This window comes from Temnothorax longispinosus, chromosome 10 (genome assembly GCF_030848805.1).
Source record: "Temnothorax longispinosus isolate EJ_2023e chromosome 10, Tlon_JGU_v1, whole genome shotgun sequence".
Taxonomy (NCBI): domain Eukaryota; kingdom Metazoa; phylum Arthropoda; class Insecta; order Hymenoptera; family Formicidae; genus Temnothorax; species Temnothorax longispinosus.
Window position 1 is genome coordinate 15,294,871 of NC_092367.1, and position 27,761 is coordinate 15,322,631.

The 27,761-nt window shown below is 31.7% G+C and overlaps 2 protein-coding genes, 1 long non-coding RNA gene and 1 pseudogene across 4 annotated transcripts; 3 read left to right on the top strand and 1 right to left on the bottom strand.

Annotated features, from left to right (window-relative positions):
- Positions 1 to 988: 988 nt before the first annotated feature.
- Positions 989 to 4,058, top strand: LOC139820143 (uncharacterized). The gene is made up of 5 exons (XM_071790165.1): positions 989 to 1,404; positions 1,696 to 1,834; positions 3,145 to 3,324; positions 3,470 to 3,621; positions 3,758 to 4,058. The coding sequence occupies exons 1-5, from the start codon at positions 1,304 to 1,306 to the stop codon at positions 3,981 to 3,983; spliced, it is 798 nt and encodes a 265-aa protein (XP_071646266.1). The 5' UTR covers positions 989 to 1,303; the 3' UTR covers positions 3,984 to 4,058.
- Positions 4,059 to 7,077: 3,019 nt separating this feature from the next.
- LOC139820915 (uncharacterized) lies at positions 7,078 to 14,117 on the bottom strand. 2 transcript variants are annotated; one of them, XR_011734123.1, is made up of 8 exons: positions 12,844 to 14,117; positions 10,431 to 10,750; positions 10,196 to 10,319; positions 9,642 to 10,098; positions 9,360 to 9,558; positions 8,910 to 9,265; positions 7,668 to 7,989; positions 7,078 to 7,515 (listed from the first exon to the last, which is right to left on the bottom strand). It is a non-coding gene; the product is annotated as an uncharacterized lncRNA (long non-coding RNA). The 2 variants fall into 2 exon arrangements; XR_011734122.1 differs by having other exon boundaries at positions 10,431 to 14,116.
- Positions 14,118 to 14,522: 405 nt separating this feature from the next.
- Positions 14,523 to 15,917, top strand: LOC139820897 (uncharacterized; annotated as a pseudogene).
- Positions 15,918 to 24,499: 8,582 nt separating this feature from the next.
- Positions 24,500 to 27,678, top strand: LOC139820309 (uncharacterized). Its single transcript, XM_071790473.1, has 5 exons — positions 24,500 to 24,642; positions 24,945 to 25,080; positions 25,256 to 25,399; positions 25,499 to 25,650; positions 26,143 to 27,678. The coding sequence occupies exons 1-5, from the start codon at positions 24,554 to 24,556 to the stop codon at positions 26,357 to 26,359; spliced, it is 738 nt and encodes a 245-aa protein (XP_071646574.1). The 5' UTR covers positions 24,500 to 24,553; the 3' UTR covers positions 26,360 to 27,678.
- Positions 27,679 to 27,761: the final 83 nt, after the last annotated feature.

Consider the following 27,761-nt stretch of genomic DNA (forward strand, 5'->3'; position numbering starts at 1 on the left):
GTCGAGGACGAATTCGCCAGGGCCGACAAACAAGATTGTTTTTCACTCGCGACGACTTCCTAGTGCGTCGCGGCGCTCATTTCAGGAATCTGAAAGTTGGTAAAAAACGATAGAGACGTAGAAAGAGACAAAAAGTGTTGTTAGCGAACTTTGAATAATATCCAGGCATAAACGACAACTACAGAATTATTGTTCCATTATGCCGCTTGTTATTTTCGATACTAAGAAACGAGTCATTAAAGTTAAGAAATTAATTTCTATATTCTGTTCGCTTCGGTAAACACGCGATTACAATTTTTATTGCAACATACTCTATAGAGATATATGATGAAAAATGAATAATATAAAAATTATTATGCACACAAATAAATATACATACATATAATAACTTAAACTTAAACAATAAGATAACAGAAGATAGAAATGAAATAATCTCCTAACTTGTAGAAATGTTTAACTTTACAGTTAAAATTTGGCTAGAATTTTTGTTATAAAATCACAAAGTGTAAAATCTTTTTGAGATCTAAAACTGTAATGCAACTTGGATTTTAATTCGTTATTGAAATTGTATGTTATTAAAAAAATAATTTGTGGAATATTATATTAATTATCTGTAAATATACATGTAACGCAATTCGCCTCGTGAATGTTATAAATTAAGATTTACAGTACAGAGAGCGCCACGTAACGAGATGGAGAGTCTGCGTCGATAACAAACGTCGAAAATCTCTCGGTAGAGATTGACTTTACCTCGTTAAATAGAAATAATAAACGGATGAACAAATAAACAACATTTACACGTATCAAACTGCTTGCTACATAAACGCAATTTTTTACTATATATATTCTATAAAGTTTGAACTTCTAATCTAATAAGATAAGAAATTTTTTAATTTAATAATTATTTATAATATAAATTATTAATATAATATTTAATATAAATAAGAGCTCTTTTTAATTATATATAGTTTTATTTCTTGTAAATAGATTCTCAAACTATTTTATAACTTTAACAACCAACAGTTTATATTTCCGTGAGATAATTCCGTTCAGATTAGACGATATGTAACTGCGTTTTATATTGACTTGATTTATTTTCCTTGTATACCTATACTTCAGATATTTCCGATAATATTGTTTATTTTATCCTTTCTTTCATCATTTGTTTGGATGGCTGCGCAATAAAGATATGATCAAAGGAATGCATTTTGATTGATGATTGTCGAGATTACGAGAGAGAGAGAGAGATGGTGATAATCCGATAATCGGATTTACTTGAGTTTGAGGAATTTATAAAAGCGATATGGTCATAGAGATTTGGCATAGTCTCGTTACAATCGCCATGAAGTTCGTTTACGTTATTTTGGTATTTATCTCTTTAGCTTCGGCGGAGCTAGAAATTCTGTAAGTATAACATTTTATCGCTATCAAATATTATTATTTTAACTTTAATTTTAATTTTTAACATTTAAATATCAATTATTTGCACTCAGAAAAAAATTTGTTTTAAATCTTGAAAATTATTTTAACGTATATTATATAGATATAGAATAATTATTTATTATACTTCGCTTATTAACTCTTTTATTTCGCTATGTAACATCTGTTTTATTTCTTAATTTAACTCCTTTTTAATATTATTAAAAATTAAGATCCAACTTAATCGAAATAAACGTAAATTTTCATTAATTATAGGAATATTATAGACAATGTAAATTCAGGTACTAATATAAATGACGTTGTGGACGAATTTATTCCTCAAATTTCGCAATTTATTGTCAATAATAACCTGGACCCACTCAATCTCCCACAAACGAAGACAAAATTATGGATGGTACGTAATGCTCTTATATAAATTCAATTTATAAAATGATAAGAACAATATTAAATTGAAAGATACCTATTTTGATTATTAATTACGTTCGACTAGATAGCAAATATATTTGTCGTAATACACGTTATAATGAATCTTTCTTCGCGAAATAAAGGTTTAGTAATAAATTATAAGCCTGAGTTCACAGCGTAAATTCCGTAATACCATCGAGAAAACCAGTCATTTACGTAAGAGAGTCCGTTATTACAGTAAACGCGTGCAGGTTCGCTCACAATCGCGAGAGAGGTTGCCTCGAAAATCGGGAGAAAGCTGGGTTTCGGGGTCAGAGCTGGGATTCGAGGTCAGCGGGCCGCGATGCGAAAGCGAGCGCACGCTTAACCTCGGGGCCGTAGAAAGCGAAACCGAAGAGTTGGGCCTTGGACGAGAGCGAGAGTGAATCCCGGGATGACACTTTCGAGCGTTGACCTTGGACCGCGGTGGATCACGGTCAAACGCCGAGGTCATCCCTCGCCTCGTTTTCGCCGATCCCATTTTTGCGTCTTCGAAGGCTGGCGCGCAATAGCTTTGAACTTGGACGAGAGTGAAACCAAGGTTTCACCCGGTAGATCGAGGTAGACGGCGAGCTTGGGCTCAAGTTCAATGCCGCCGTTCTAGCGCAAGTGCTTAAACTCTTCCCGGATCATGTCGGTTGTGAATTAAGCCATTTATCTTGCACCGTGCCGGTAGCACCATGAAATTAAATGAGTTCGTATATATTCTCAAATTTCTCAAATATAGAGAGAAAAAGATTTTCGAAAGCTTTCCATGAGAATTGAGAATTAATAAATAAAGTATTTTGGAGATTTTGCAGAATATTAAGTAACATTTTATTTTATTTATTATTCCAACAAATTGTTCTATCTATTTCATAGAAGTAATAATTAATTAATCTATTATTAAGTAGAACTACTCGCGATATTCGCGTGGAAAGTAATATATCATATTTAAGAGCAAGTTAATTTGAAAGGTACGTAAGATTATTTGCGCCACTGCAGAAGAGTTAACGCCGATAAAGCGTATACATTGTTTTCGATTTCGCATTACAATGATCTTATTATTTTGGAGCATGCAGATAATCCAGCTGCGCAACCGATAAGCAACGAAATCTTACACGTCTTGTCTAATTACCCACATCTCGCCGCGTGATATACTGTTAGATTTAATTTCTGATAAACCGGAGCTTAACTCAATTACTTACGATAACAAAATTATACATCACGATTTTATTAAGACCCAATATGAAAGCTACTGTTATTTTAATTTTACGCCAGGACCTTTCGGACACCACCATTTCGAACCAAGTCGAACCAATGATATACAAAGCCGATCTCATTTTGCACTCGGGTACACTGAAACGTTTGTCCGATTTGAAGCGTTATGGCAACGCCACCTTAAGTTACAAAGCTGAAGACGTAAAGCTGAATGTTGGCTTCGAATTTAAAGTTTTACAGGTAGCGTGGATAGCCTTTCTATCCTTGACTTTTACTTTTCTTAAATAACATAATTAAAAAATATACCAGGTGAATTGCATATCTAAGTATATACTACACGATATATATACTATATTGATGATACTATATTTTTTTTTGTATTCAGGGATCATACAGTTTTACCGTAAACCTGGTCTTTTTCAACTTGAAGGGCCGCATTCTAGCTTCGTCGGCAAATGTACGCGCTAAAACTGTCGTCAGATTCAACTCAATAAATCAAACTTTATCTCTCGACAAGTTCGAGTTACAAGTTCCAGGGTAATGCCTATTAATCTATACAAATTATTATGTAGAATCCATATCTTTCTCGTAATATATTTATGTTATCTATATGAAGAAATCTTTTATAAGCTTGATTACTCAATTAACTCAACTATGCGTTATATTATTACAGTAAGATTAAAGTGATAATCGAAAATAAGAACGGACTAGTGGATTGGGTAAACACGTTTATCGTCAATGTCATAACTCCGTTCTTTAAGAACACGATTGTAAACTTCGTTCAGGAAGAAGCGACGAATGCAATTCAAACGTACTTCAATGAAATAAATAAATCGTTAAAAGCAAGCTGGTTACTCTCGAAAATTACGAATATGGAATCAGTGCTGAACAAAAATTGAATGTGTTGACTTCCTAATACGATATATGTATAATTTTATATCCTACGTTTTTATAAATACATTACATTTTTTAAATGTTTGTGCATTTATTCACCAGTGCAACCTATTCCATCGATATAAAAAGAATTTTTAAATTGCATATACTGTAACTTTTGATGCTGCAAGCCTTTCGGTAATGCTGTTTCGTATATATATATATATATATATATATATATATATATGACCATCGTCCAAAAGAATCAATTTGTGAAAAAAAAGAGAAAAACTGTACAAATAAATAAATTAAAAAATAAATTATCAATAAATGTGGGTATCGTTTTTATTAGACATTAACTTCTTTTACTATTTAATTTACCAGATAATTTCTATAAAGTAAACTGACTTATATATGTATATATGTATATTTATTTACATATATTCTAAAATAATAAACGTACAAAGCTATTCAAATTATCAGTCATACATATATAGACGGACACATGCGGACATCTTTCCTTCCATTCGTTAGTGAAATCATCGCTAATATTACAGAATATGAGATGAAACTCTTGCAGTTTTGGACATTGTTCCAAAATTGTACTAAAATTATATAATTTTTACAATGTTTTAATTGCAAAGATAAAATTAATATAACTTTTTTAAGATGCTCGCAAGAGAAGCAAACAAAATTTTTGATAAAACGGTAAAATGTATTTTAAAAGAAAATTAATTCTACAAGATAAGTTTATTACTTTCGACTAGAATTGGCAATATGTACAAAGAAACGTTATGACGTTTCGACCCTTCGGATTGGGTCCTTTTTTAGCATCTGGTAAATTGATCTTTGTCACGAACCTAAACATCTGTATTTACGAAGATTTTACCCGAAATAGTCATAAAATTATCGATGCATGAGTCAGTGACATCAGAGAAGGCGTTTCATAAGAGGAGTGTGGCCACCGCCAAGAAACGGAGCACGACATAACCGCGGAGCGACGACTAACGCGTGATTACATGTCGGAGTTCAAAAGCGTCAGTACGCCTTTGTCAGGTAATATAATTGTTGCTTCCTTTCGCAATTTTTCCTGTATCTCCACATTATTTGCGATATAATATCAGTTAAAGAATCAATGCGACTGTTTCCCATCGTCAGTGGCATTAAGAACTATGCAGACGGATGTGTCCATAGGAGGATCATCATCCTCAGTTCTATTACCTACTCGTGTCCGAGCGTGGTGACTTCTCTTCATATACATGTGTTGCGCACGTAGATTATACACATTGTATATGGGACTTACAGTTTAACGCCGATTCCGAACGGCTATATTTTTTTAAAGAAGTGTTCGTGGCAAGAACACTCTCGATGGTTTGCCATTGCCTTCCGAGAGGAGAACGAGCGAATATAATTTTTCTAGCTCTACCGGGGCTCGAACCCGGGACTTCGGCTCAATAGACCAGTGCGCTGTCTACTAGGCCACGCTCGTCCTCTGGATCCCGGGGTTTCCGGGATTTTCCTCCGGCGTCAGCACGCTTTTGAACTCCAACATGAAATCACTCGTTAGTAGTCGCTCCGCGGTTACGTCGTGCTCCGTTTCTTGGCGGTGGCCACACTCCTCTTATGAAACGCATTCTCTGATGTCACTGACTCATGCATCGACAATTTTATTACTATTTCGGGTAAAATCTTTGTAAATACAGATGTTTAGGTTCGTGACAAAGATCAATTTACCAGATGCTTGATAAGGACGCAATCCGAAGGGTGGAAACGTCGTCGTCGTAACGTTTCTTTGTACATATTGCCAATTGTAGTCGAAAGTAACAAACTTTTCTTGTTTAATTATCATTGACGGAACAAACAATCGATTTCTAAAATTAATTCTAGCTATAGCCATTTATTTTTGAGTCCTTATTTCACCACACTTCGATCCGTGAGACTGCTCGACTTTGTCGCATTGTCATTTTCATTCTAATTAATAATTTTAAGCTTACTTTAGAAATTGGAAATATCGACTTTGAATAAGATGTTTATGATAATATCAGGTCAAGAAAATGATATAAATTTAAACTAAACTTATTATAAAAAAATTGGAAAATTATGTTGTTATGTGAAAACTAGAAAACCGAAAAACGCGCGCGCGTCCACTTTCAGCGGTCCACTGGACCGGAATGTGGCGAGCTAAGATTAAAATGAACTTACAAGACAATCCATAATTTTCATAAATTCTTACGAAAAGTCAGCGAGAGCATTAATGTCCTAAACTATAATACAGCAGAACTTTAGTATTAGTACTTCTAAGTTATGACATGAATTTCTCAACTCTATTGCAAATGCGAGGTCTAGATCTAAAAGCGATAGAATACGCAAATCTAATACCCGCATAAGTTGAGTTTGTTGCAATATTTTGCAAATGCGTCGAGTATTTATAAATGTACGATAAAGGTTTAATTGTTCTAAAATCTAAGTCATTTAGTGTTTTCAGATACAAAAATCCTTCGTCTTCAAACATTTCGTCAGATCTAACTCTGAGAAAAATATGTAACTTTTGTATATATTGCAGGCATAAATACAAAACCAGGCATATAAAATACCTAGGTCAAAATCAAACATTTTACAAAAACCCGGCACAACATCATGCGTGTACCTACTTATAATGCATCATTTAGATTTCGCTTAAATGTTTGAGAAAAAGAGTTTATGTCAGTGTTAAGGGAAATAATTTGCTGATATGTGTGTATAGATAGTACACATGTAGACGGGGGAGGGGCGGAACCCACCCTTGCCCACGCACATATTTGCAAATTTTTTTCATTATATTATGCACAAAAGTTATTTCCAATTTTTCCAAATTTTTATTTCTTATCTAAAGCTCTCGTTAGGCTTTTTATAAAATGCTTGATTTTGTATTCTTGCAACATATATGACTGCAGAATACGACGTTCAAAATAATCACAATAATCACAATAATCAACCGTTTAGATGCTATCAAAAGTTAAAATAAGGCATTATGTCAGTACTATTGTGGGACAGTGGATTGCAACAGTTTTTCTCTCTTTTCTTTTTCATGTTTGCATGAAAGAAAAACTGTTCAGAAATAAATTATAAATAAATGTGAATATTGCGTTTTTATTAGCTTTGACTTGTTTTACTACCTAATTTACCATATAATTTTTGAAAAGTAATAGAGATGTATATACATATATATCCCAAAATGATAAACAAAGCTATTCAAATTATCAGGGATATTTATAGACGGACACATGTGGAAATCTTTCCTTCCATTCATTAATTAAACAATCGTTAATACTGTGACGATAAAGATTACAGTGTATGAGATAAAACTCTTGTAGTTTTGGACATTGTTCCAAAATAATGGAATATTTATCAGCTGTATCAAGTTGCACATAATCAAGATGTAACTGTTTTAAGTTTTTGCACTGGGCTAATAAAGTCAACTTGCTGAGGTCAATATAGCTGAACGATGCTATTTCCAGGTGTTGCCAGGAAGGAAGTAATTTGCGCAATTTATAATTATCGATTCGACTTTCGAAGTATCTGTAACACAAATCATATAATTATTATAGTTCTTTAATTAAAAAAAAAAATTAATGTAACTTTTTCAAGCTGTTCGAAATTTAAGAGAAGCAAACATGAATTTCACTAAGGAATATGGTAACATGTATTCAAAAATAAAATAAAAAACACACCCACAAAAGTACACTTTTCGTAAATTCTTACAGTCAGCGAGAGCGTTAATATCTCGCGATGTAAGTCTACATATGTCCTGATGTAAACGTATTACTTCCAAGTTAGAACACGAATTATATAACACTGTTGCTGTGTCTGGATTTGTAAGGCATCCAGGTACAAAATTTAAATAACGAATTCGTTGATTTTTTTGCAGAATTTTGTAAAGACGTTGACCTTTTATATTACTAGAACAAATGTTTAAATGTTCTAAATTATTGAGCTTCTCGAGATACGAAAATCCTTCGTCGTTTATGTTATGACAATCATATAGAGTAAGTTCTAAAAAAAAATATGTGTTGTTTATATGCAATAATATAACAATAATCCCGACAATTACATATTATATATATATTTATATACAGGATACTCTATTTTAAAAAAAATGACGACCTCAACTATCTCATGAACAATACATTTTAGAGAAAAATGTTTTAAACAAAAGGAGGGATAAAAGGGGTCCAATAATCGATCTTATCAAATTTTTGATCTGGGGTTCGTGTTAAGCCCAGTAGAGCCCAAGTCAAATAAAAACTTTTATTTCTATTCTTTCTACTAATTAATTTGAACAACTTTTATCTGAAACATCTTTTATTTGCCTAATACTTTTTGAGATATTCAAGGAAAACTTGGTGACTTTTTAAATATTTAGCTTACGACATTTCGATAATTGTTTGTCAGAGGAAAAAAGTGATACAGAACTTTTTGACTTGATTTGGTCTCAAGAATATGCTGTTGCAATAGTGTCCCAATTCTTTTAAATATTTGTGTATACCTTCTAGGTGCTTTCATGTGGGTACAAATATTTATAAAAATTTGGATACTGTTGCAACAGCATGTTATTGAGACTAAATCGAGTCAAAAGTCCTGTACCACTTTTCCCTCCGACAAACAATTATCGAGATAATGTAAACTAAATATTGAAAAAATAACCAAGTTTTCCTTGAATATCTCCAAACAAAAGTTATTCAATTTAATTAGTAGAAAAAAATGATACAATAAAAATAAGGGTTTCTATTTAAAAAATTTGATTCGGGCCGTACTGGGCTCAACATGGGACCCGGACCTAAAATCTAATAAGATTTTCTATAGATTTCTTTTAAACCCAACAATTTTTTTCTATAACATTTTTCTTTAAAATGTATTGTTTAAAAGATATTTAAGGTTGGTCATTTAAAATAAGACATCCTGTTTACACATACCTTTCAAATTTTTGCATATCTCTGAAATTTTAAGATATTTTTAAAGCCCGATCGTTAACTGTAACGCAGTAACTTAATCTTAAGCGCGTTAGACCCCTGCCGCAATTATCAAGAAAGTTTTCAAAATCCGTAACATCAAAGGTGCTTGCTTTAAGATCCAACTGTTGCAAATATTTACATCTAGATGTAAGGTAACAGAATAAATTGCGCATCTCCCTGAGAAATCCCTGTTGAATGTATAAACGTGTATAGAGGCTAGAGTCCCGTATTAAATTGTTGAAGCGCCTATTTACTTTGTTCATGCGGCATAACGTCATCAGATCTAAGTTTTCAAATATTTTTAACATCATTTCATCCTGCAAAAATAAAATGTAAAACTTTAATACACGAGATGACATTGCAATAAATATATTATTACGAGAAGTACGTAGACTTTTTAGAATACTTTACAGGAAGCTCAGATATACTGCATCGTGATAGCTCCTTGGATTCATCCGAAGAAAGTTTCATACGCTTTGCATCATTTGAATGACTTTCTAATAAAATATGACGCGAGTTTTTCTCTCCATGAGATTGCACATAATCAGGGATCACTTCCTGAGATACATCTTGGGACCTCAAATTATTGTTATAAGTTCTTCTTATGTCGCTGCAAATAATATTGGAACAAATTTATATTTATTATTAACAGTATAAAAGGATTTTAATATTACCTAATGTTGACGACAGTACCTTTTACAAATAATGCAATATTCAGGAAAATTCTTTTGCAGATGAAATATATCCATATGAACATTTTTTAAATCTGCTGTTAAATTATGAATATCCTCATGGTTTTGGGAGTACATGCAGTTAATTTTCCTTAACAGATCAGTTAAATCCTCGTAAGGATTTCTAGAAAGAATCAATTCTGATGTACCGATAAGCATTACAGCATCTAGCTTTGTGTAAGAGACACATGAACTGTTTTTAAATGTTAGCCTGAGCATTTTGGTTTTAAAGTTACACGGGTGTGATAAGGGTGGGGAAAATAATCTTGATGTCGGGGGTACAATCTGAGATGATTCATCCCACAACTGAATCCAGTGATTATTGGAATCTTGAGCCGAAATTTGAATTACGTTTCCAGGATTATATATTTCGTATATAGAAACTCTGATTGGATATACAGCTTCATGAAACTCGATATCTTCAAAATAGAAAATATAATTATACTCTCTTCTAAAAAAAAGCCTATATATCTTCTTTAACAATATCTTATTTATCAATTAAAGCATATTACGTACCAATATAATTATTTTTCCTCGTATAATTCCAATTGTTATAATTCCAATTGTTAATCGCATAATAGCATGTTCTCGTGGGGTCTTCATCTTGCCACGGAGAATTTGATATTAAAGGGTCAGGCCGCTGTTTTAAAAAGTAAACATATATCAGATAATAGAAAATTTTGTAGCATACATTTAGATTACGATTTCTTTGTGCAAAACGATAACAGACAATATCAGGAAATATACGTACTATGCTATATGTTCTTTCAAAAAAACATGGTGGACAAAATTGTTTTCCATAGTGTGGAAATTTAGGTGGCCCAATTATGTCAGGGGCAGTATGAAATATACTGTGATATATCCGGTGGTTCTCAGAAACAAATCTTTTCTTTGCAAATTGATAGAGTGCAAGTCAATACTATCCTCTTCTCCTACGGATACTTTGCTGATAAAAGGATATTGATTACAGCTCTTCCAATATAACGGTTGATAATTAGATGTCATTTTTTTCTTCGAAAGGAGAGTGCAGGAGAATATGGAGAATAATAATCCTTGTTTTTGTAGTATATGCTAAAAAAATGCATTATAATATTATATATTTATATAATTACGGAATAAAGATTATATATAAGTAATCTTTCATCTTGCTTCCATTCACAATGCTAATACTGCAGTATTTTTTATGGAGCAAGATGAAAGCAAGATGAAAGCAAGATGAAAGATTACCTATATATATGTCATGACATTTTTGTCTGCATGTGTACGTGATGTAAACTATAGATTTTTAGTGCTGGCTGTAAATATATTAATTGTAGTCTTTGTAGAAAAAGATTTCAATTAACATAACAAGTTTTGTCTACAGAGAATAGTGTAAAGGTATTTATTTTTAAAAAGATTACTTTTCCCGGATATACAACTTTTTTTTATTACAAATTGTATTTCCATTATAAAATATTCTTACGTACATACGTACTCAGGTAGCACATATTAGTTTCATGTACGTTTTTTGAACGTATACATAGTTTTATAACCGTAAAGAACCATTAAGAAACGTTTGAACAAAAATATTTTTGAAACCATGATTTAAGAAATGTATTTTTTACGTTTCTACAATTAACAAAAATACCTATTTGTTAAATTTTATTTTCAAAATTATAATTTGCTTTATCTATATATATAATAGCTTTAGTCTTTTTTGAAACATTTAAATTTATATTACACTAATTATTATTGCACAAAATAAATCATTTTATCCATGCACATATATCCACACTTATTTACTTAAATTAATTTTGTTCTACCGGTCTTAATCTATTTGTCATCGGACAAATCTGAGCTTAGAAAACTTCCAACAGTTGTAAAATAAACGTTCTGCTGAACGTGGCCATTGGAAGAACATTTATACGTGTGTTCCGTTTTAAAGAACTTCCTGAACTGGTGCACAATAGTAATGCAATTAAGTTAGAGTGAGACAATTATATTTTATGTAACACGTGCATGGAAAGTGGCCCTTTACGCACGCTACGCGTGCGTGATAGACCACTTTCCACGCACTTGCAACATAAAATAGGGTGTGCAAGTCGTGCGTAAAGATGAAAATTCCCGGGTGCGGTGACCGCACTCGCCTTCGGCTCGTGCGTCAACTCCGCACCCGTGAATTTTCATCTTACAGCACTTGTTGCACAAATAACTATTGTTTCACTTTAACTTATTGCACGAATCACGAATGTGCACAGCTGTTCAGGAATTTCTTCGAAAAAGAATAGACGTCATAGATGGTGTATGCATAAAACTTCTAGAACATTCTCACGCATGTCTCAACATAAAAACGTTCAAAATACGTGAAAAGTAGAAATTTTAAATGTCTTTATTTAAAATGTCTTTATCATTAAAACAAAACGTTTCTATAATAGTTTTTTAAACGTTATTTTATCGTAAAAGAATCGTTTCATCAAACGTTTTTCGAATGGACATTTTTACTCATGAGAAACGTTTCTATAGAAATAGGTTATAAACGTAGCACGTTTCGGAAACGTGTATGTGCTACCTGAGTATTTAGGTTAGGTAATAGTGTGCTTGCGTTTGCAAAAAAATCATATTTTAACAACATATATATTATTATGAATAATATAATTAAAATTTAAAAAGTAATTTAAAAAATTTTTTCCCAATATGAAATAGTTCTTCGCAAATATGAGATATCGCAAGCACGTGTTTTGTGTTCTTAAAAAAAAAATAAAAAAATAATTTTAAAAATATATATGGTATATATGTTATTATATATGGTGTATATTATTATTAAATAAATTATTTTAAAGAAAAAACAGTTTTTAAAAATTTTGTTAAATAGAGAAATGTTTCTTTGTAAATCTGAGATATATCGCGAGCACCAAAGAAAAAAAGAAAATAATTGTAAGATTTATATTGCTCACGTTCGCTACACTTACGCTTAATTTTATTGAAAGTGACTCAAATTTTTTAAAATGTATTATTTACATTATTTAATGTATCTTTTATTTCAGTTTTTGATGCAGATTATAGCGATTAATTGTAAAGTCTAACAAAGGAATACAGTGACTAGAAAATATTACTGTAAATTTGACACAAAATTAACTGAAATATTAATTTAAAAAACTTATAATTTGTGCCAATTTATTACTTACTGTTTATCAGCGAAGTAGACTTGATTTTTCCGTCCAAAATGAAAAAATCACGAGAGAGAAAGAATGTTGGAACGTGTGGTCGGTGAGTGCATGCACACTTCAACTACCACGAAACACATGGATCTGGGAATCGATCGTGTATCTTGAAAAGAGGTAGCAATTACAAAAGTGAGAAATTTTACTAGAGTATCTACGATTTCATTGGTCGAAATCCAGTAAAACTGTTCAGTTTTGGAATTTTCACTTTTTTTCAAGATGCATGATTGACTCCCTGAAAGCGATAGGATGTATGTACACTCAGCGTCAATAATAGGCCTGTTCGTTTTAGCAGAATTTCTTGCACGGTTCATCTTTCTTCTTTTTCTTTTCATGTTGAAGAGAAAAAGAGAAAAGATGACCTGTGCAAGAAGTTCAGCTAAAACAAACTAATGCCTTCTACCTGAAGTTAGGGATCCCTACCTGAGGGATCCCTAGAGAATCCCTACCTGAAGTTAGTCAGGTAATTAACGTCATTGACGTCAGATAATAGCAGAACACATCGCGTCTATAGCTATTTGTGCATCATGATTGTTGGTTCAACCAATAGATTTACTACGTTTTTAGTTGAAACCTACTGAAATATATGCAAACTGGAACGGAGTGCTATAGAAATCCACGATAGGCGAGCGATATGAGACAGAAGCCCCAAGTTCCTCTCTTCTCCTTATCTAGTTCACAACAGGCCGAATAAAAAAACCAGACAAGGGCAGAGCGTTGCTCGAGACACCTTGATAACTCCCTCTCATATCACACAGGCAGGTCTATTTTTTTAAAACTAACTTTTTTATTTTTTTTTATTAACAAGTTTTTGTGTTTTTTACTATTTAGTATTTGTACTTTGATTCTTATATTTTCAAGTTTTTGTGAGAAGAATAAAATACATATGTAAAAGAATAGACTGTCTAATAACAGGATTATAGTATCGTGTAACGAATTTATTTTTGTTTGTGAACATCATCTTCCTTGAATAATACATATATAAACACGAACTATTTTGTCGAATGTACGTTCGCAATTCCATGTTTGTTATACTCGGTGCGTTGAACAAATAAGTGGATAAGAGCAACTGTATTTACTCTTAGGACAGTATTCATAGTCGGTTCTTATTTTAAGACCGGTTTAAGTAATGTCTTAAGATGCTAATACGGCTGTGTGATTGGTTAATGACATCTTAAGATTCTAAAATATAAGAACCGACTATGAATATACCGGCCTTAGACATAAAAGCAAAATTTAAGTAATGTCTTAAGATGCTAATACGGCTGTGTGATTGGTTAATGACATCTTAAGATTCTAAAATATAAGAACCGACTATGAATATACCGGCCTTAGACATAAAAGCAAAATTTAATTAAAATTAGGTAGAAAGTACATATCATTTGTTATATAATATTTTTAATTAATTGTAAGAAGAATAAAGATCGTATATCTTCGTTGGACATGGAAATAGATAATAATTCTATCAATACAGGTAATTTCTCTTTTACTCTCAAAATAAAGTTCAAGTTTAAAATAAATGTTTTGTTTATATACAATTTTATTTAACTAAATATTTCGTATTTTTATACGAGTATAACAATAATCAATAAATGTATGATAAAGTTTTAAATTTAATTTTAATAAGAGAATGTTTTTTTCCTTTTATTTATTGTTATTGCTATAGAATTTTAAGATTTCAAAATTCTCGTTTCTGTAATGTACGCTTTATAATTAATTGAAATATACAATACAATTTTTTATTCAAATGAGAAATTTTTTGTTAATTAGGGATGTCTAATCAGAAGAATGAAGATATATTGGAAAAGATTGCTATATTGAAGATATATGTTTCTATGCTGGAAACCACGATTAAAGCTTTGAAATTCAGACGATCGCAATTAGCGAATATACAATCGAAACTGTCGCGTAACGGAGCCATGACGTCAGATGTGCAATCGCGCCGGAATTGGAGCACGGAATTGTACCGCGATATTTCCCAGTTCACGGGAATGCCGTGTATAAAGATCGAGCAGAATTCAAAATTTGTCTTTGAAATGTCTAACGCCAAGGATATTGCGAGAAAAGGTACGCGATAGAGATATTGATAGACGACGGTCACGGAAAATTAGGAAAATGTGTACTGCGTAACTTTATCGATGTACGTAACATGTTATCGCAATATGTATTGACAATTTGAATAATGTAAAGCACTTTTTGAAGAGCTGTAAGCACCATGTCGATTGCTACTTTTCCTATCTAAAGCAGGCCGACGAAGTGAAGGTAATTAAAACATTATTAGAATAAAATAAAATGTCTGTCAAAATTTATTATGACTTATAACGCTTCATTGTCAGTAAAATGCACTGTTAACAGGATGGGGAAGATTTACTTATTAATATAAATAATAAGTTAATTAATACTTTTTTTATTTTTTAGAAATTATTTTTAGAAGCTGAACACGCTTATATATATATTACAATTCTGATGTTAGTTTGATCGAGTTAACAATGTTGGGAATAAGAGATATAAACATCACAAAATTGTATAACGTTATACTTTATTTGCACTATAATCTTGATAAAACGAGGCCTTACAAATTGTCCACGACTGTGATGAAAGCGAAATAGCGTCGCCGACTTTAATTAGAAGATTTAATAAGTATTTCGAACCTTTCCTGAAGATGGATTTGACTTCGGCGTTGCTGCAGCTTAGTGAATTCCAAAACGAATTTGCATGGGACATATATGTGGAACAGGATGACAAAGATGACATAGAAATCTACGATGATGATTCGGATGACGAGAATACGGGAGTTATGATACAATATCTTTATCGAGGCGATAAATTGACGAGGAGTAATGGAAATGAGACTCAAAACGATAGCATGGAAAATGGAAATAAGGAGATAGCTTTGGATGAAAATGAAATGGAAACATAATGTCAAAGGAGCAAAGATATTTTTAGAAGACATAAGAGGAAATTGTGTCATAGAGGACATAATTTAAGTTGTACAAATATATAACTAGTCGTTAAAGACGAGCAAAGTTATGTTGCTGAAAAAAGTCATAGAATAATATTAAAATAATTTAAAAAATAGACAAACGTAAAAATATATATATATATATATATATAATGTTTCGGACATCAATAAATCTTTGTAAAAATTTTCTGATTCTTTAATTATTTTTTATCTTTTCACATTTAATATATTAATGGGCGCACATATTACATTTTTTTCTACTGGAGAGCGGAGTTTATTGTGATTAATTTTCATAATTATTTGGTTTCTCTTTCTCATTCTTTTACTCCGTTCATTTATCTATACTGGTTTTCATTTTTTATATTAAGCACATATATTTTTGCTCTCTATTTAATATTAAAATTATCATTTTAGCGATTCAAATTGATATGAGTGCCGCTATAAGTTACATATATAGAAAGCATAGTGTACAATATATTAAAACTAAGCATATATTGAAAGCTTTTTAATTTGACTTCTTTTTCTTTCTTTTCTTTCTGTTTCTATTGTAAGAAAAATCAAACTAGAGAAGTTGAAATCTCATTCGATATGACAAAAACCTTATCGTGAAATAAAATATACATGTATATATATTTGTTTGAATTTCACTTTTCTCGAATAACATATATAGTATATATACACATAAATACGAGTCGCCTTGACGAATTAAGAATTCACAGTGTAATATTCGTTTTGAGATACTCAACACATATATTATATATATATGTACTATAAATTTATATTGCAAGTTTATTTTTATATAAATTATTATTTTGTTTGTTCTCTTTATAAAAATGTATTTGCGTTATGTCCAGTGTCGTCCAGTGAATAAAAATACTGTAAAAGAAGAATCTTTTACTTGCTTTTATTGTTAGATATAAGCAAAATCGAATAAATGCTTAGTGAATAAGTAAATGTTACATTTTTATGTATCTACATTTATAATTGCAAGAGAAGAACAAAGCTCATATATTCGTTGGACACGATGGAACATGATAATTCCAACAGTTCAAGTATTTATTTTTATTTTTATATATAAAGAGAGTTTATAATAAATCGTATGCTTTCGTAAAATTATATTTAATTAAATACTTTATAACATATACTTTAATCAAATATAATTTTAGTTAATTATTAATTTTGTTAATTATTAACTTTGTCCTTCTCTTGCAATTATAAATGTAGATACATAAAAATGTAATATTTACTTATTCACTAAGCATTTATTCGATTTTGCGTATATCTAACAATAAAAGCAAGTAAAAAATTCTTCTTTTACAGTATTTTTATTCACTGGACATAACGCAAATTTTTATAAATGTATAGGTACATACGATACTCTTTCTCTCTAATAAACAGACAATTTTGTCAAACACGAGAAAGTGAGGTAGAGGAAAAGACAACGCGGTACTGTGTCTTGGGACTAGTTTAAAGATATTCGTTATTAATAACAGATTCGCCGTCGAAGTAATCTTTTCGCTCGCTTGAAAAGATGGGTTTGTCATCTAGAGATCTGCATTCTTATGCAAGACGAGGTATTTAATTATTTCACGTTTTTTTCATTAAAATACAACATTTTCTCTTTTTAAACTTATATTTAAAAGAAAGTTTTATATTAAATGCTGTACAAAACTTTCAAAATTAATTTCTTATTATTTGAATATTTATATATTTTTTATCTTTTATATATCTTTCTGATCTTTCAGAAGCTACACGTGTATTCGATATCAGTTTAGAATTGAATGTGGATTTTGATCAAAGAGTTCTTAAAGGAAAAGCGATTTTAGCTATAGAAGCGAAACCTTGAAGTAAAGAAGTAGTAAGTAAATACTTTTTCTGTACTACGCAAAAGTTTTGATTAATACGTAACATGAGGAAATTAGATTTTAGATATTTACCAACTAGACGTATCAACAGTTAAAGAATATTTCTACAAAAATTAAATTTTTTAATATTTAACGATTGTCTGTTAACAATCCTTCTTTATTCTCTAGTAACAAAATTGTTAATGCACTTCCTAATACATTATCATCAGGTCCAAAATAACGTGTTAAATCATTTTTGTAGAAATATTCTTTAACTGTTGATACGTCTAGTTGGTAAATATCTTTCAATCAAACAGTTTCTAAATGCTTATATACAAGTCCTTGCCGACTATTGAAATCAAGAAAGCTCAGCCGCCTATCGGTGAAAGCTTGTTGTGCTTTTCTTCATGCTGGTAGCACGTGTTCACCGCGCGCGGCCGGCTACCGTGCCGCTGGCGCGCTCGCTCCGGCAGGTCATGGAGAACGGGTTGCCGTTTGGCAGGGGCGCGCTCGTATGCGCTTGGTGTGGCGGTTGAGCCGCCGTCTGTTAGGGCGCTCATAGCTGCCACATTAGTGATCGATGAATACTTACAGAAAGAGAGAGGTTCGAAGATGTTAAACGAAATAAAGGAAGAAGTTGCATTAATTCTTCACCTGAATGTTGATACTTGATAGAATAATAGGCGATTGAAAAAAAGAGCAGCAGTGTTTTTCTAAATTGAGAAAAGTAATTTTATGTTTTCAGGTTTTTATTTCGCTTTTTATAGAGTTAAACATATAATTATTTTTGAAAGGACTCCGCTATATCCTTACGGAAATTGAGTTTTGGTAAAATTAACTGAAACTTTGGAAATAAATAGTTTATATAATGCTGATCAAAAGTCACAATGGGCAAGATTCACAATAATCAACCGTTTAGATGCTATCAAAAGTTAAAATAAGGCGTTACGTCAGTACTATTGTGGGACAGTGGATTGCAACGTATTGTTCTACAGAATCACAACTTATTCTTTTTGTTAATATAAAAAAATATGTATTTATGTAAAGAAAATATGTATACATGCAAATGTATATACATATTATATGAATTATAATCTTATAACATAACTGACGTACATGTATATAGCATGTACATATTTTCTTTCACATATTTTTGTATTTAAAAAAAAAATAAGTTGTGTGAGTTATTCTGTAGAATAATACATTGCAATCCACTTGCAATCCTACAATAGTGTACTGACATAACGCCTTATTTTGACTTTTGAACGCAGATAACATCTAAACGATTAATTATTGTGAATCTTGCCCATTGACTTTTCATCAGCATTACATAAATTATAATTTATTTCCAAAGTTTTAGCTAATTTTACCGAAACCCAATTTCCGTAGGGATATATGGCATGGCGAGGTCTTTTGTTAATGCAACACCATAACATCTCATTATATTCTTCTATAATTTAACTGGTCTTCGAGAGTTAGAACTTTCTCAATTTGAATATATACATTCTTTTTTAATTATTAGATTTACAAATTATATGATTTGTGTTACAATCCGAAATAAATTGCGAGTCTCAAACTGAAAGACATATATTTGTCCTTCTTAAACGAATCTTTCTTTTGAATATATAACATTATCGGACATTCGATATACTATTTGTACTATTTGTGAATTTCTGTATTATTGGCGAGATATATGTGCTGTATTTTGTGCATATACATATACAAAATAAAAGAAATAGATTACAGGACTCTTGCAAAAATATGTGATTAATTCCATGTGACACAGAATTCCGTGCCTCTTTCTCCTATATATTTGTTTGAAAAATAAATTATTCAAAAATATATAGATATTATATAATAAAAAGGAGTACTATTATCAAAATCGTATTTGAAAATAATTAATATGATATCTATCAAAACTAATAACAATATATATACACTATTTGCGTATTTAGACACATTAAGAAGTCTGCACATAATGTCATATAAGAATGTTGTGAGATACGAAATTTAAGGTAAGTTAAATAGCTGCATAGAAAGAGACAAGTTGTCTTTGAAATTTCATATTATTGCAATAATATAATAATCACAATCATCACAATATAAAACATCATTATAGTTGAAAATGTTGAGAGTTATTTGAATAAGAGTTATCTGAATTGTAGTGCAATATATATATATATATATATATATATATATATATGAATATATATATAATATTGTATATATGTATATATGTTCGACATTTCGAACGTCGTATTCTGCAGTCATATACGTTGCAGGCAAAATCAGGCATTTTACAAAAAGCCGACATAACGAGAATTTTAGATAAGAAATAAGAGTTTGGAAATGATTTTTGTACATAATATAATAAAAAAAATTTTGCAAATGTGTGCGTGGGCGAGGGAGGGCTCCGCCCTTCCCCCGTCTACATGTGTACTGTTTATACACACATATCAGCAAATTATTTTCCATAACACTGACATAAACTCTTATACATCTTAAACATTTAAGCGAAATCTAAATGATGCATTATAAGTAGGTACATGCGCATGATATTGTGCCGGCTTTTTGTAAAATGCCTGATTTTGACTTAGGTATTTTATAAAATGCCTGGTTTTGTATTATGCCTGCAATATATACAAAAGTTATATATTTTTCTCAGAATTAGATCTGACAAAATGATTCTACATGAAGACGAAGGATTTTTGTATCTGAAAACACTAAATGATTTAGATTTTAGAACAATTAAACCTTTATTGCACATTTATAGATACTCGACGCATTTGCAAAATATTGCAATAAACTCAACTTATGCGGGTGTTAGATTTGCGTATTCTATTGCTTTTAGATCTAGACCGCGTAGTTGCAATAAAGTTGAGAAATTTATGACATAACTTAGAAGTACTAATACTAAGGTTCTGTTGTGTTATAGTTCAGGACATTAATGATCTCGCTGACTGTAAGAATTTACGAAAATTATGGATTGTCTTGTAAGTTCTTTTTATAATCTTAGCTTGCCACATTTCGGCCCAGTGGACCGTTGAAAGCGCGCGCGCGTTTTTCGGTTTTCTAGTTTTCACATAACAACATAATTTTCCATTTTTCTTATAATAAGTTTAGTTTAAATTTATATCATTTTCTTGACCTGATATTATCATAAACATCTTATTCAAAGTCGGTATTTCCAATTTCTAAAGTACAAGCTTAAAATTATTAATTAGAATAAAAATGACAATGCGACAAAGTCTCACGGATCGGAGTGTGGCGAATTAAGGACTCAAAAATAAGTGGCTATAGCTGGAATTAATTTTCTTTTAAAATACATATTACCGTTTTATCAAAATTTGTGTTTGCTTCTCTTGCGAGCATCTCAAAAAAGTTATATTAATTTTATCTTTGCAATATTAAAACACTGTAAAAATTATATAATTTTAGTAATAAAATGGTTAGTTAGTCTCTTTTCTGATAAATGCAATCGAAAAATGACTAATATGAAACTTGTAGAGGATGAAAATACCTACCATTAGCCGCACCTTACATCGAAATTCATTGAAAATTGCATACAGTAGAGAGCCCGAAAGTCATGTGATCGGCACGAAATAGTCATTTTAATTTAAGAAATTGTTCAGTTACATTAATTATTGCATATTAGTCATTTTTCGATTGCATTTATCAGAAAAAAGACAGAAGTGAAAAACGCGCCGAGTTCCGAACGCTCGACTCGACACGCACGACTTCCGGAGGCTCTCCTCGGCTCAATTTTTGACGAATCGGAACGAGTCACCGCTCATTTTCTTTGTTTTTTCAAGCCCTACAACTTTCTCACTAGCGAAAAAGTGCTATCTATTAATCGAAACGAGATAAATGCAAAAAACCGCGAAAATTTTGGTTTCCCCTCCTACCCTCAAAAAGCTCTGGGTCAAATAACACGACAACTCAGAAATAAGCTTTTTTAAACACCCCCTACACGCCTAAAAAGAAATAAAAAAGTTCGCATCACTTTCGACCTCAAATGTCTAATTTGACTGGCCAACAATTACATCTTTATTATGTACTAGCTGGTTACCCGGGCTTCGCCCGGGAGTCGTTTTTCTTCAAACGACTTCATTTGTGTTTTAATATCCTTAATCGAAAAAAATTCCTTTATCAGTTCGGATACCAATTCCCAAAAAGATCGGTAACAAAAAACTATACAGTTTATGGCACTCCCTGGGAAATTCTACCCCTATTTTGTATACAATTTTTTAAGATTTGGTCAATTATTTCCCGAAAAATTGGAAAAATTTCGGATACCGGTTCTCAAAAAAATCGATAACGAAAAACTATACACTCTATAACACTCCCCGGAAAATTCTACCCCTATTTTATATACTTTTGGTAAAAATTCGGTCGAATAGTTTAAGAGTGTATAAAGAACATACATACATACATACAGACATTCTATTTTATATATATAGATAAACATTTATAACACCTGACAGATATTCCATAATTTTGGAACAATGTCCAAAACTGCAAGAGTTTCATCTCATATTCTGTAATATTAGCGATGATTTCACTAATGAATGGAAGGAAAGATGTCCGCATGTGTATATATATATACACATCCGTCTATATATATGACTGATAATTTGAATAGCTTTATTGTTTATCATTTTAGAATATACGTAAATAAATATACATATACATATATAAATTTTAAAAATTATCTGGTAAATTAAATAGTAAAAGAAGTTAATGTCTAATAAAAACGATACCCACATTTATTGATAATTTATTTTTTAATTTATTTATTTGTACAGTTTTTTCTCTCTTTTCTTTTTCACAATTTGATTCTTTTGGACGATGGTCATGTATATATGATCAAAGTTGCAGTATATGCCATTTAAAAATTCTTTTTATATCGATGGAATAGGTTGCACTGGTGAATAAATGCACAAACATTTAAAAAATGTAATGTATTTATAAAAACGTAGGATATAGAATTATACATATATCGTATTAGGAAGTCAACACATTCAATTTTTGTTCAGCACTGATTCCATATTCGTAATTTTCGGCAATAACCAGCTTGCTTTTAACGATTGATTTATTTCATCGAAGTACGTTTGAATTGCATTCGTCGCTTCTTCCTGAACGAAGTTTACAATCGTGTTCTTAAAGAACGGAGTTATGACATTGACGAAAACGTGTTTATCCAATCCACTAGTCCGTTCTTATTTTCGATTATCACTTTAATCTTACTGTAATAATATAACGCTTATTTGAGTTAATTGAGTAATTAAGCTTATAAAAGATTTCTTCATACAGATAACATAAATATATTACGAGAAAGATATGGATTCTACACAATAATTTGTGTAGATTAATAGACATTGCCCTGGAACTTGTAACTCGAACTTGTCGAGAGATAAAGTGTGATTCATTGAGTTGAATCTGACGACAGTTTGTTAATAGCTATTAAAAAAAATGAGACAAAAAATCTTATATTTAAAGGTACTTTTCAAGTTTGAATTTTTGTGGCTCACGGTGCCCCGGTCTCCTTTATATACTACATGATATACTATATTGATGATACTATATTTTTCTTTGTATTTAGGGAACGTACAGTTTTACCGTAAACCTGGTCTTTTTCAATTTGAAGGGCCGCATTCTAGTTTTGTCGGCAAATGTACGCGTTAAAACTGTCGTCAGATTCAACTCAATGAATCACACTTTATCTCTCGACAAGTTCGAGTTACAAATTCCAGGGTAAAGTCTATTAATCGCAAATTATTGTGTAATAGAATCCATATCTTTCTCATAATATATTTATGTTATCTGTATAAAGAAATCTTTTATAAGCTTAATTATTCAACTACGCATTATATTATTACAGTAAGATTAAAGTGATACTCGAAAATAAGAACGGACTAGTGGATTAGGTAAACACGTTTATATCGTCAATGTTATAACTCCGTTCTTTAAGAACACGATTGTAAACTTCGTTCAGGAAGAAGCGACGAATGCAATTTAAACATACTTCGATGAAATAAATCAATCGATAAAAGCAAGCTGGTTACTGCCGAAAATTACGAATATGGAATCAGTGCTGAACAAAAATTGAATGTGTTGACTTCCTAATACGATATATGTATAATTTTATATCCTACGTTTTTATAAATGCATTACATTTTTTAAATGTTTGTGCATTTATTCACCAGTGCAACCTATTCCATCGACATAAAAAGAATTTCTTTTCAACTTATTTAACTGCGCGCCGATTATTTGTCGGACTTGAAACACAGTTATTGTTGGAATTAAAACCCTTCCTTCCCCGGAATTAAATCGACTCAATTTAATTATCTAAAAACTGTAAAGAATTTATTGCAAAAAATATTGCCTCAGGATTCGATCCTGAAACCTCCTTCATTCTGTGAAGGGCGTCGTACCAATTCGACTACCGAGGCATGTGGTAATATTTATCGCAATAACCGGTATGTATATATAAATACTATATATATATTATATATACACAAAAACTAATATAAGACTGTCAAAGATCTAAGCTTGGATCGTATGGCTTTTGATTCTAATTTGAATTTCTTTTTAATTGCATATACTGCAATTTTTGATGCTGCAAGCATTTCGGCAATGCTGTTTCATATATACATGATATATATAATATATATACATATATCACATATATCAGATAAAAAGAAGCTTTTAGATTTTTAAACGCGATATCCACTCGCTTAGAATATTATCAAATCGATAAGACGTCAATCAAGTGACGACGTGCGGTCAATAAATGTAGAAGATGGGGACAGGCAATAAATACAGAAGAAATCGTCACATCTCTTGTAGTTAAATTGTTAGCGCAATCATGGCCGGACAAATACAATTGACTTTCCTCCTCGTGATTGTAGCGTGTATGGTGCACGGTACGCCTCTTATAGACGAACAGAATCATATGTAAGTTCGTATTCTCATAATTTTTCATAATTTTATTTGTTATTTGATCGTTTTGTAACCAAATCTTTGCATTGCGTTTTACAAGGGGGAAGAATTATCTTTCTCGTGTGTCTTTAATGTTGCAGCTTGCAAATAACTTTAAGATAACTGCAAAAAATGGTACACTTTTTCGATTTCTCAAAAAATAAAACGTAAAGCTTTTATATATGTTATATGTGCACTAAGGAAATTACGTATTACGGTTTCGTTTGAGTGAATTATGAATGAAGCGTCCAAGAAACGTACATTTTTGTACTATGCAGTTTTAGTGATGAAATAAGGGCGAATGTTGATAAGACAGTTGATGCTCTATTGCCTGCCATACGTGAGTTCATCCTGAAAAATGGAATGGATCCTTTACGAATCATCGATCTTTCCGAACATATTTTCCCAAATTTGGTAAGAATAAAACTAACAATGAAACCTTTATCCCCCGGATTTGTAAAATTTTATAGAGAAAGTAAACTGATGATGACTATGATAGATCGAAATTTATCTTTATAAGATACCAAAATGACAGATAAGGCCTATTAATACGTCTCATTCCGATCATATTTCGAAATAATACTTTTAGCCTGGGAAACTCAAGGGAAGCGTCGACCTCAAGAAAGGGTGGGTGCAAAACTTATCGCTCATAAAACGCACCAGCCACGTAGATGTGATATACAAGCCCAAACAATTGACGTTGGATATGAACTTGGGATTTGACGTTATGGACGTAAGCACAAGACGTGATACTAGAATTAATATTAAATGTATTAAAGCACTGCAATTTACAGAACGAATATATCTTAACTTACATTTATGTAATTTTCAGTTCAACTACGAATATGATCTGAAGTATTTACTATATAATAGACAGGGCGATGTATATGGTCGTTTTTACAAACTTGATGTCAACGTCGTGATGATGATCGATCTGAATGAATACCAGTTGATCCTCCACTCTATCGAATTTTCTAAAGTCGGGTAAATATTGCTTTTTGTATTCTTATTATTCGCCTGTCGTGCATAAAAGACGCGTAGGGACTTTGCGCGATCACGTAAATCAGCGCGGCATCAAATATTTATCAATTTTTGGTATCAAGTTGTTTTTGTAACGGCGTATTGAACAGGTGAGCAGTAGCGAAACAATATAGATAATAATCACAGTCTGACTGAAATAACTGATAAGAGTGATAAGTGTCAATCGTAATCGAGAAACGACAATGATCATCTTGTAAACAATTCTAATCGAACTTTTATCGTAGTTTTTTTAAAGATATACTTCACTGATTTTCTAATTTTGTTATCAGCACTTGTAAATACTATTTGTTTTACTGGTTGTTAGGAAATATTGATCTAAACTCTTGACTTTATTCGCAAGTTTATCTTACGATTTAACAAAAGTATCATAGGCTTTCGCGAATTTTATTCGTTTGACAGTCTCTTTACTTTCCTTTTTATTTTCATCTTTCGCAGGAAATACGACATAAAATTCGAGGGCCATCTTTTGGATCCTCTTGTGAACATCTTGTCTAAAATAATCACAGTGGTTTTCCGAGGTTACGTATTACCGGTCATTGAGGAGTATTCCATGACGATCTTTGGTGCGACAGTTAATGAGTGGAACACAAAGATTCCACGGGCAAATCGCAAGGAAATAATAGACGAATTGTTCCATATTGCGGAAATGTAACTTTATTAATCCTTATTGTTCTATATAGAATATTTGTTACTTTGCATTACAAAAATATAAGTCAATTATGCTTAAATCTTTGAATTTTTTTACAAATGGATATTATCACCGATCGATTCGCATTTCATTGTACAAAGTAATTAATTCAATTGCTTCATAAAATTGGTTTTGAAGATGTGTTTCTTGTTTAATCAACTGGCTTATCGATGTGACGTATCCTCACAAGTACATACATTCTTTTTAATAAAAGAAAGACATTAATTATTTTTATCATTCAACAATACTACAACACTTGGACGATAATAGTTGCAAAATATCAAGAGACACGGTAGTGTCTCGCGCCAAGTACACGCGAAGCGAGACCGCAGACTCTTTTACGCGAACGCACGAGTTGCGAGTACCCGAAATTTTAAGATCTCAATAACCAGTAAACGGATCCAGTTCTAAGTAGGCTTGATCGATATCTTGGGGTCGATTTATGTAATCAGAGTGTTTTTATTTTTCCGCTACGTGTTCTACGAGCGGAGATATTACGGTGAAAGTATAATAATCTTTGATAAACGATAGTTAATATAGATAAAAAATAGATAAGCTATCTATTTTTACTCGATAATAATATAATTATCAATAATTAAGACAGAGCACCGCGTAAAATTCACAGAGTGCTAAAAAACCATTTCGTGAGGTGTACCGTGTTCATATAAGCGACGGCAAACTACGGTAGTTTCGATGAGCAAACGGCGAGTAGTCAAACTGTCTAAAGCGACGATCAATATGCATTACTTACAACATTGTTAAGCCATAACTTTGCGCGCACTCCTGCCGCTTAATCTTATTAAACTTAGCCAGGTTTCCCGGGCACGTCGCGTCTTGGCGCCGTTCGTTGTTTCGGTCGCGAACGGCGATAGCGCAATCTGCATAGAGATAGCTCCATGAAAGTCCACGGGGGGTGGTCTCCGGGGATATCGCGAGAGGCGCACGCGGTAATCTTGCTTATACATACAACATTGCGGATATCGCGAGCACGAACCGCCGATCGATAGTGCCGGCCGATTGTAATACTAATATTATGTGTACCTCATTCTGTCCATCCCACCATTTATGCCCACCCGAATACCTTTATTGATTTATCCCTTCTAATCTCGAGCTTCATCGGACTTTGCTTAAGATAACCCAGAGTTCTAATAGAAACCAATTTGTTAGTATAGTAAAGAGCGGCGAATAGTTAAATAGAATGTGTTACTTATTAGATTATACTTGGCGTTATCACCTTACTTTTGTCATTAATTAATAAAAGGAATTAATTTAATATCACAAGAGCTAAAGCTTAATGGCATTGCCTTTCCCCTAGTGAACATTACGCGTTAATACGCACATGCGGCGCTGGTTGCCTGTTACCAGG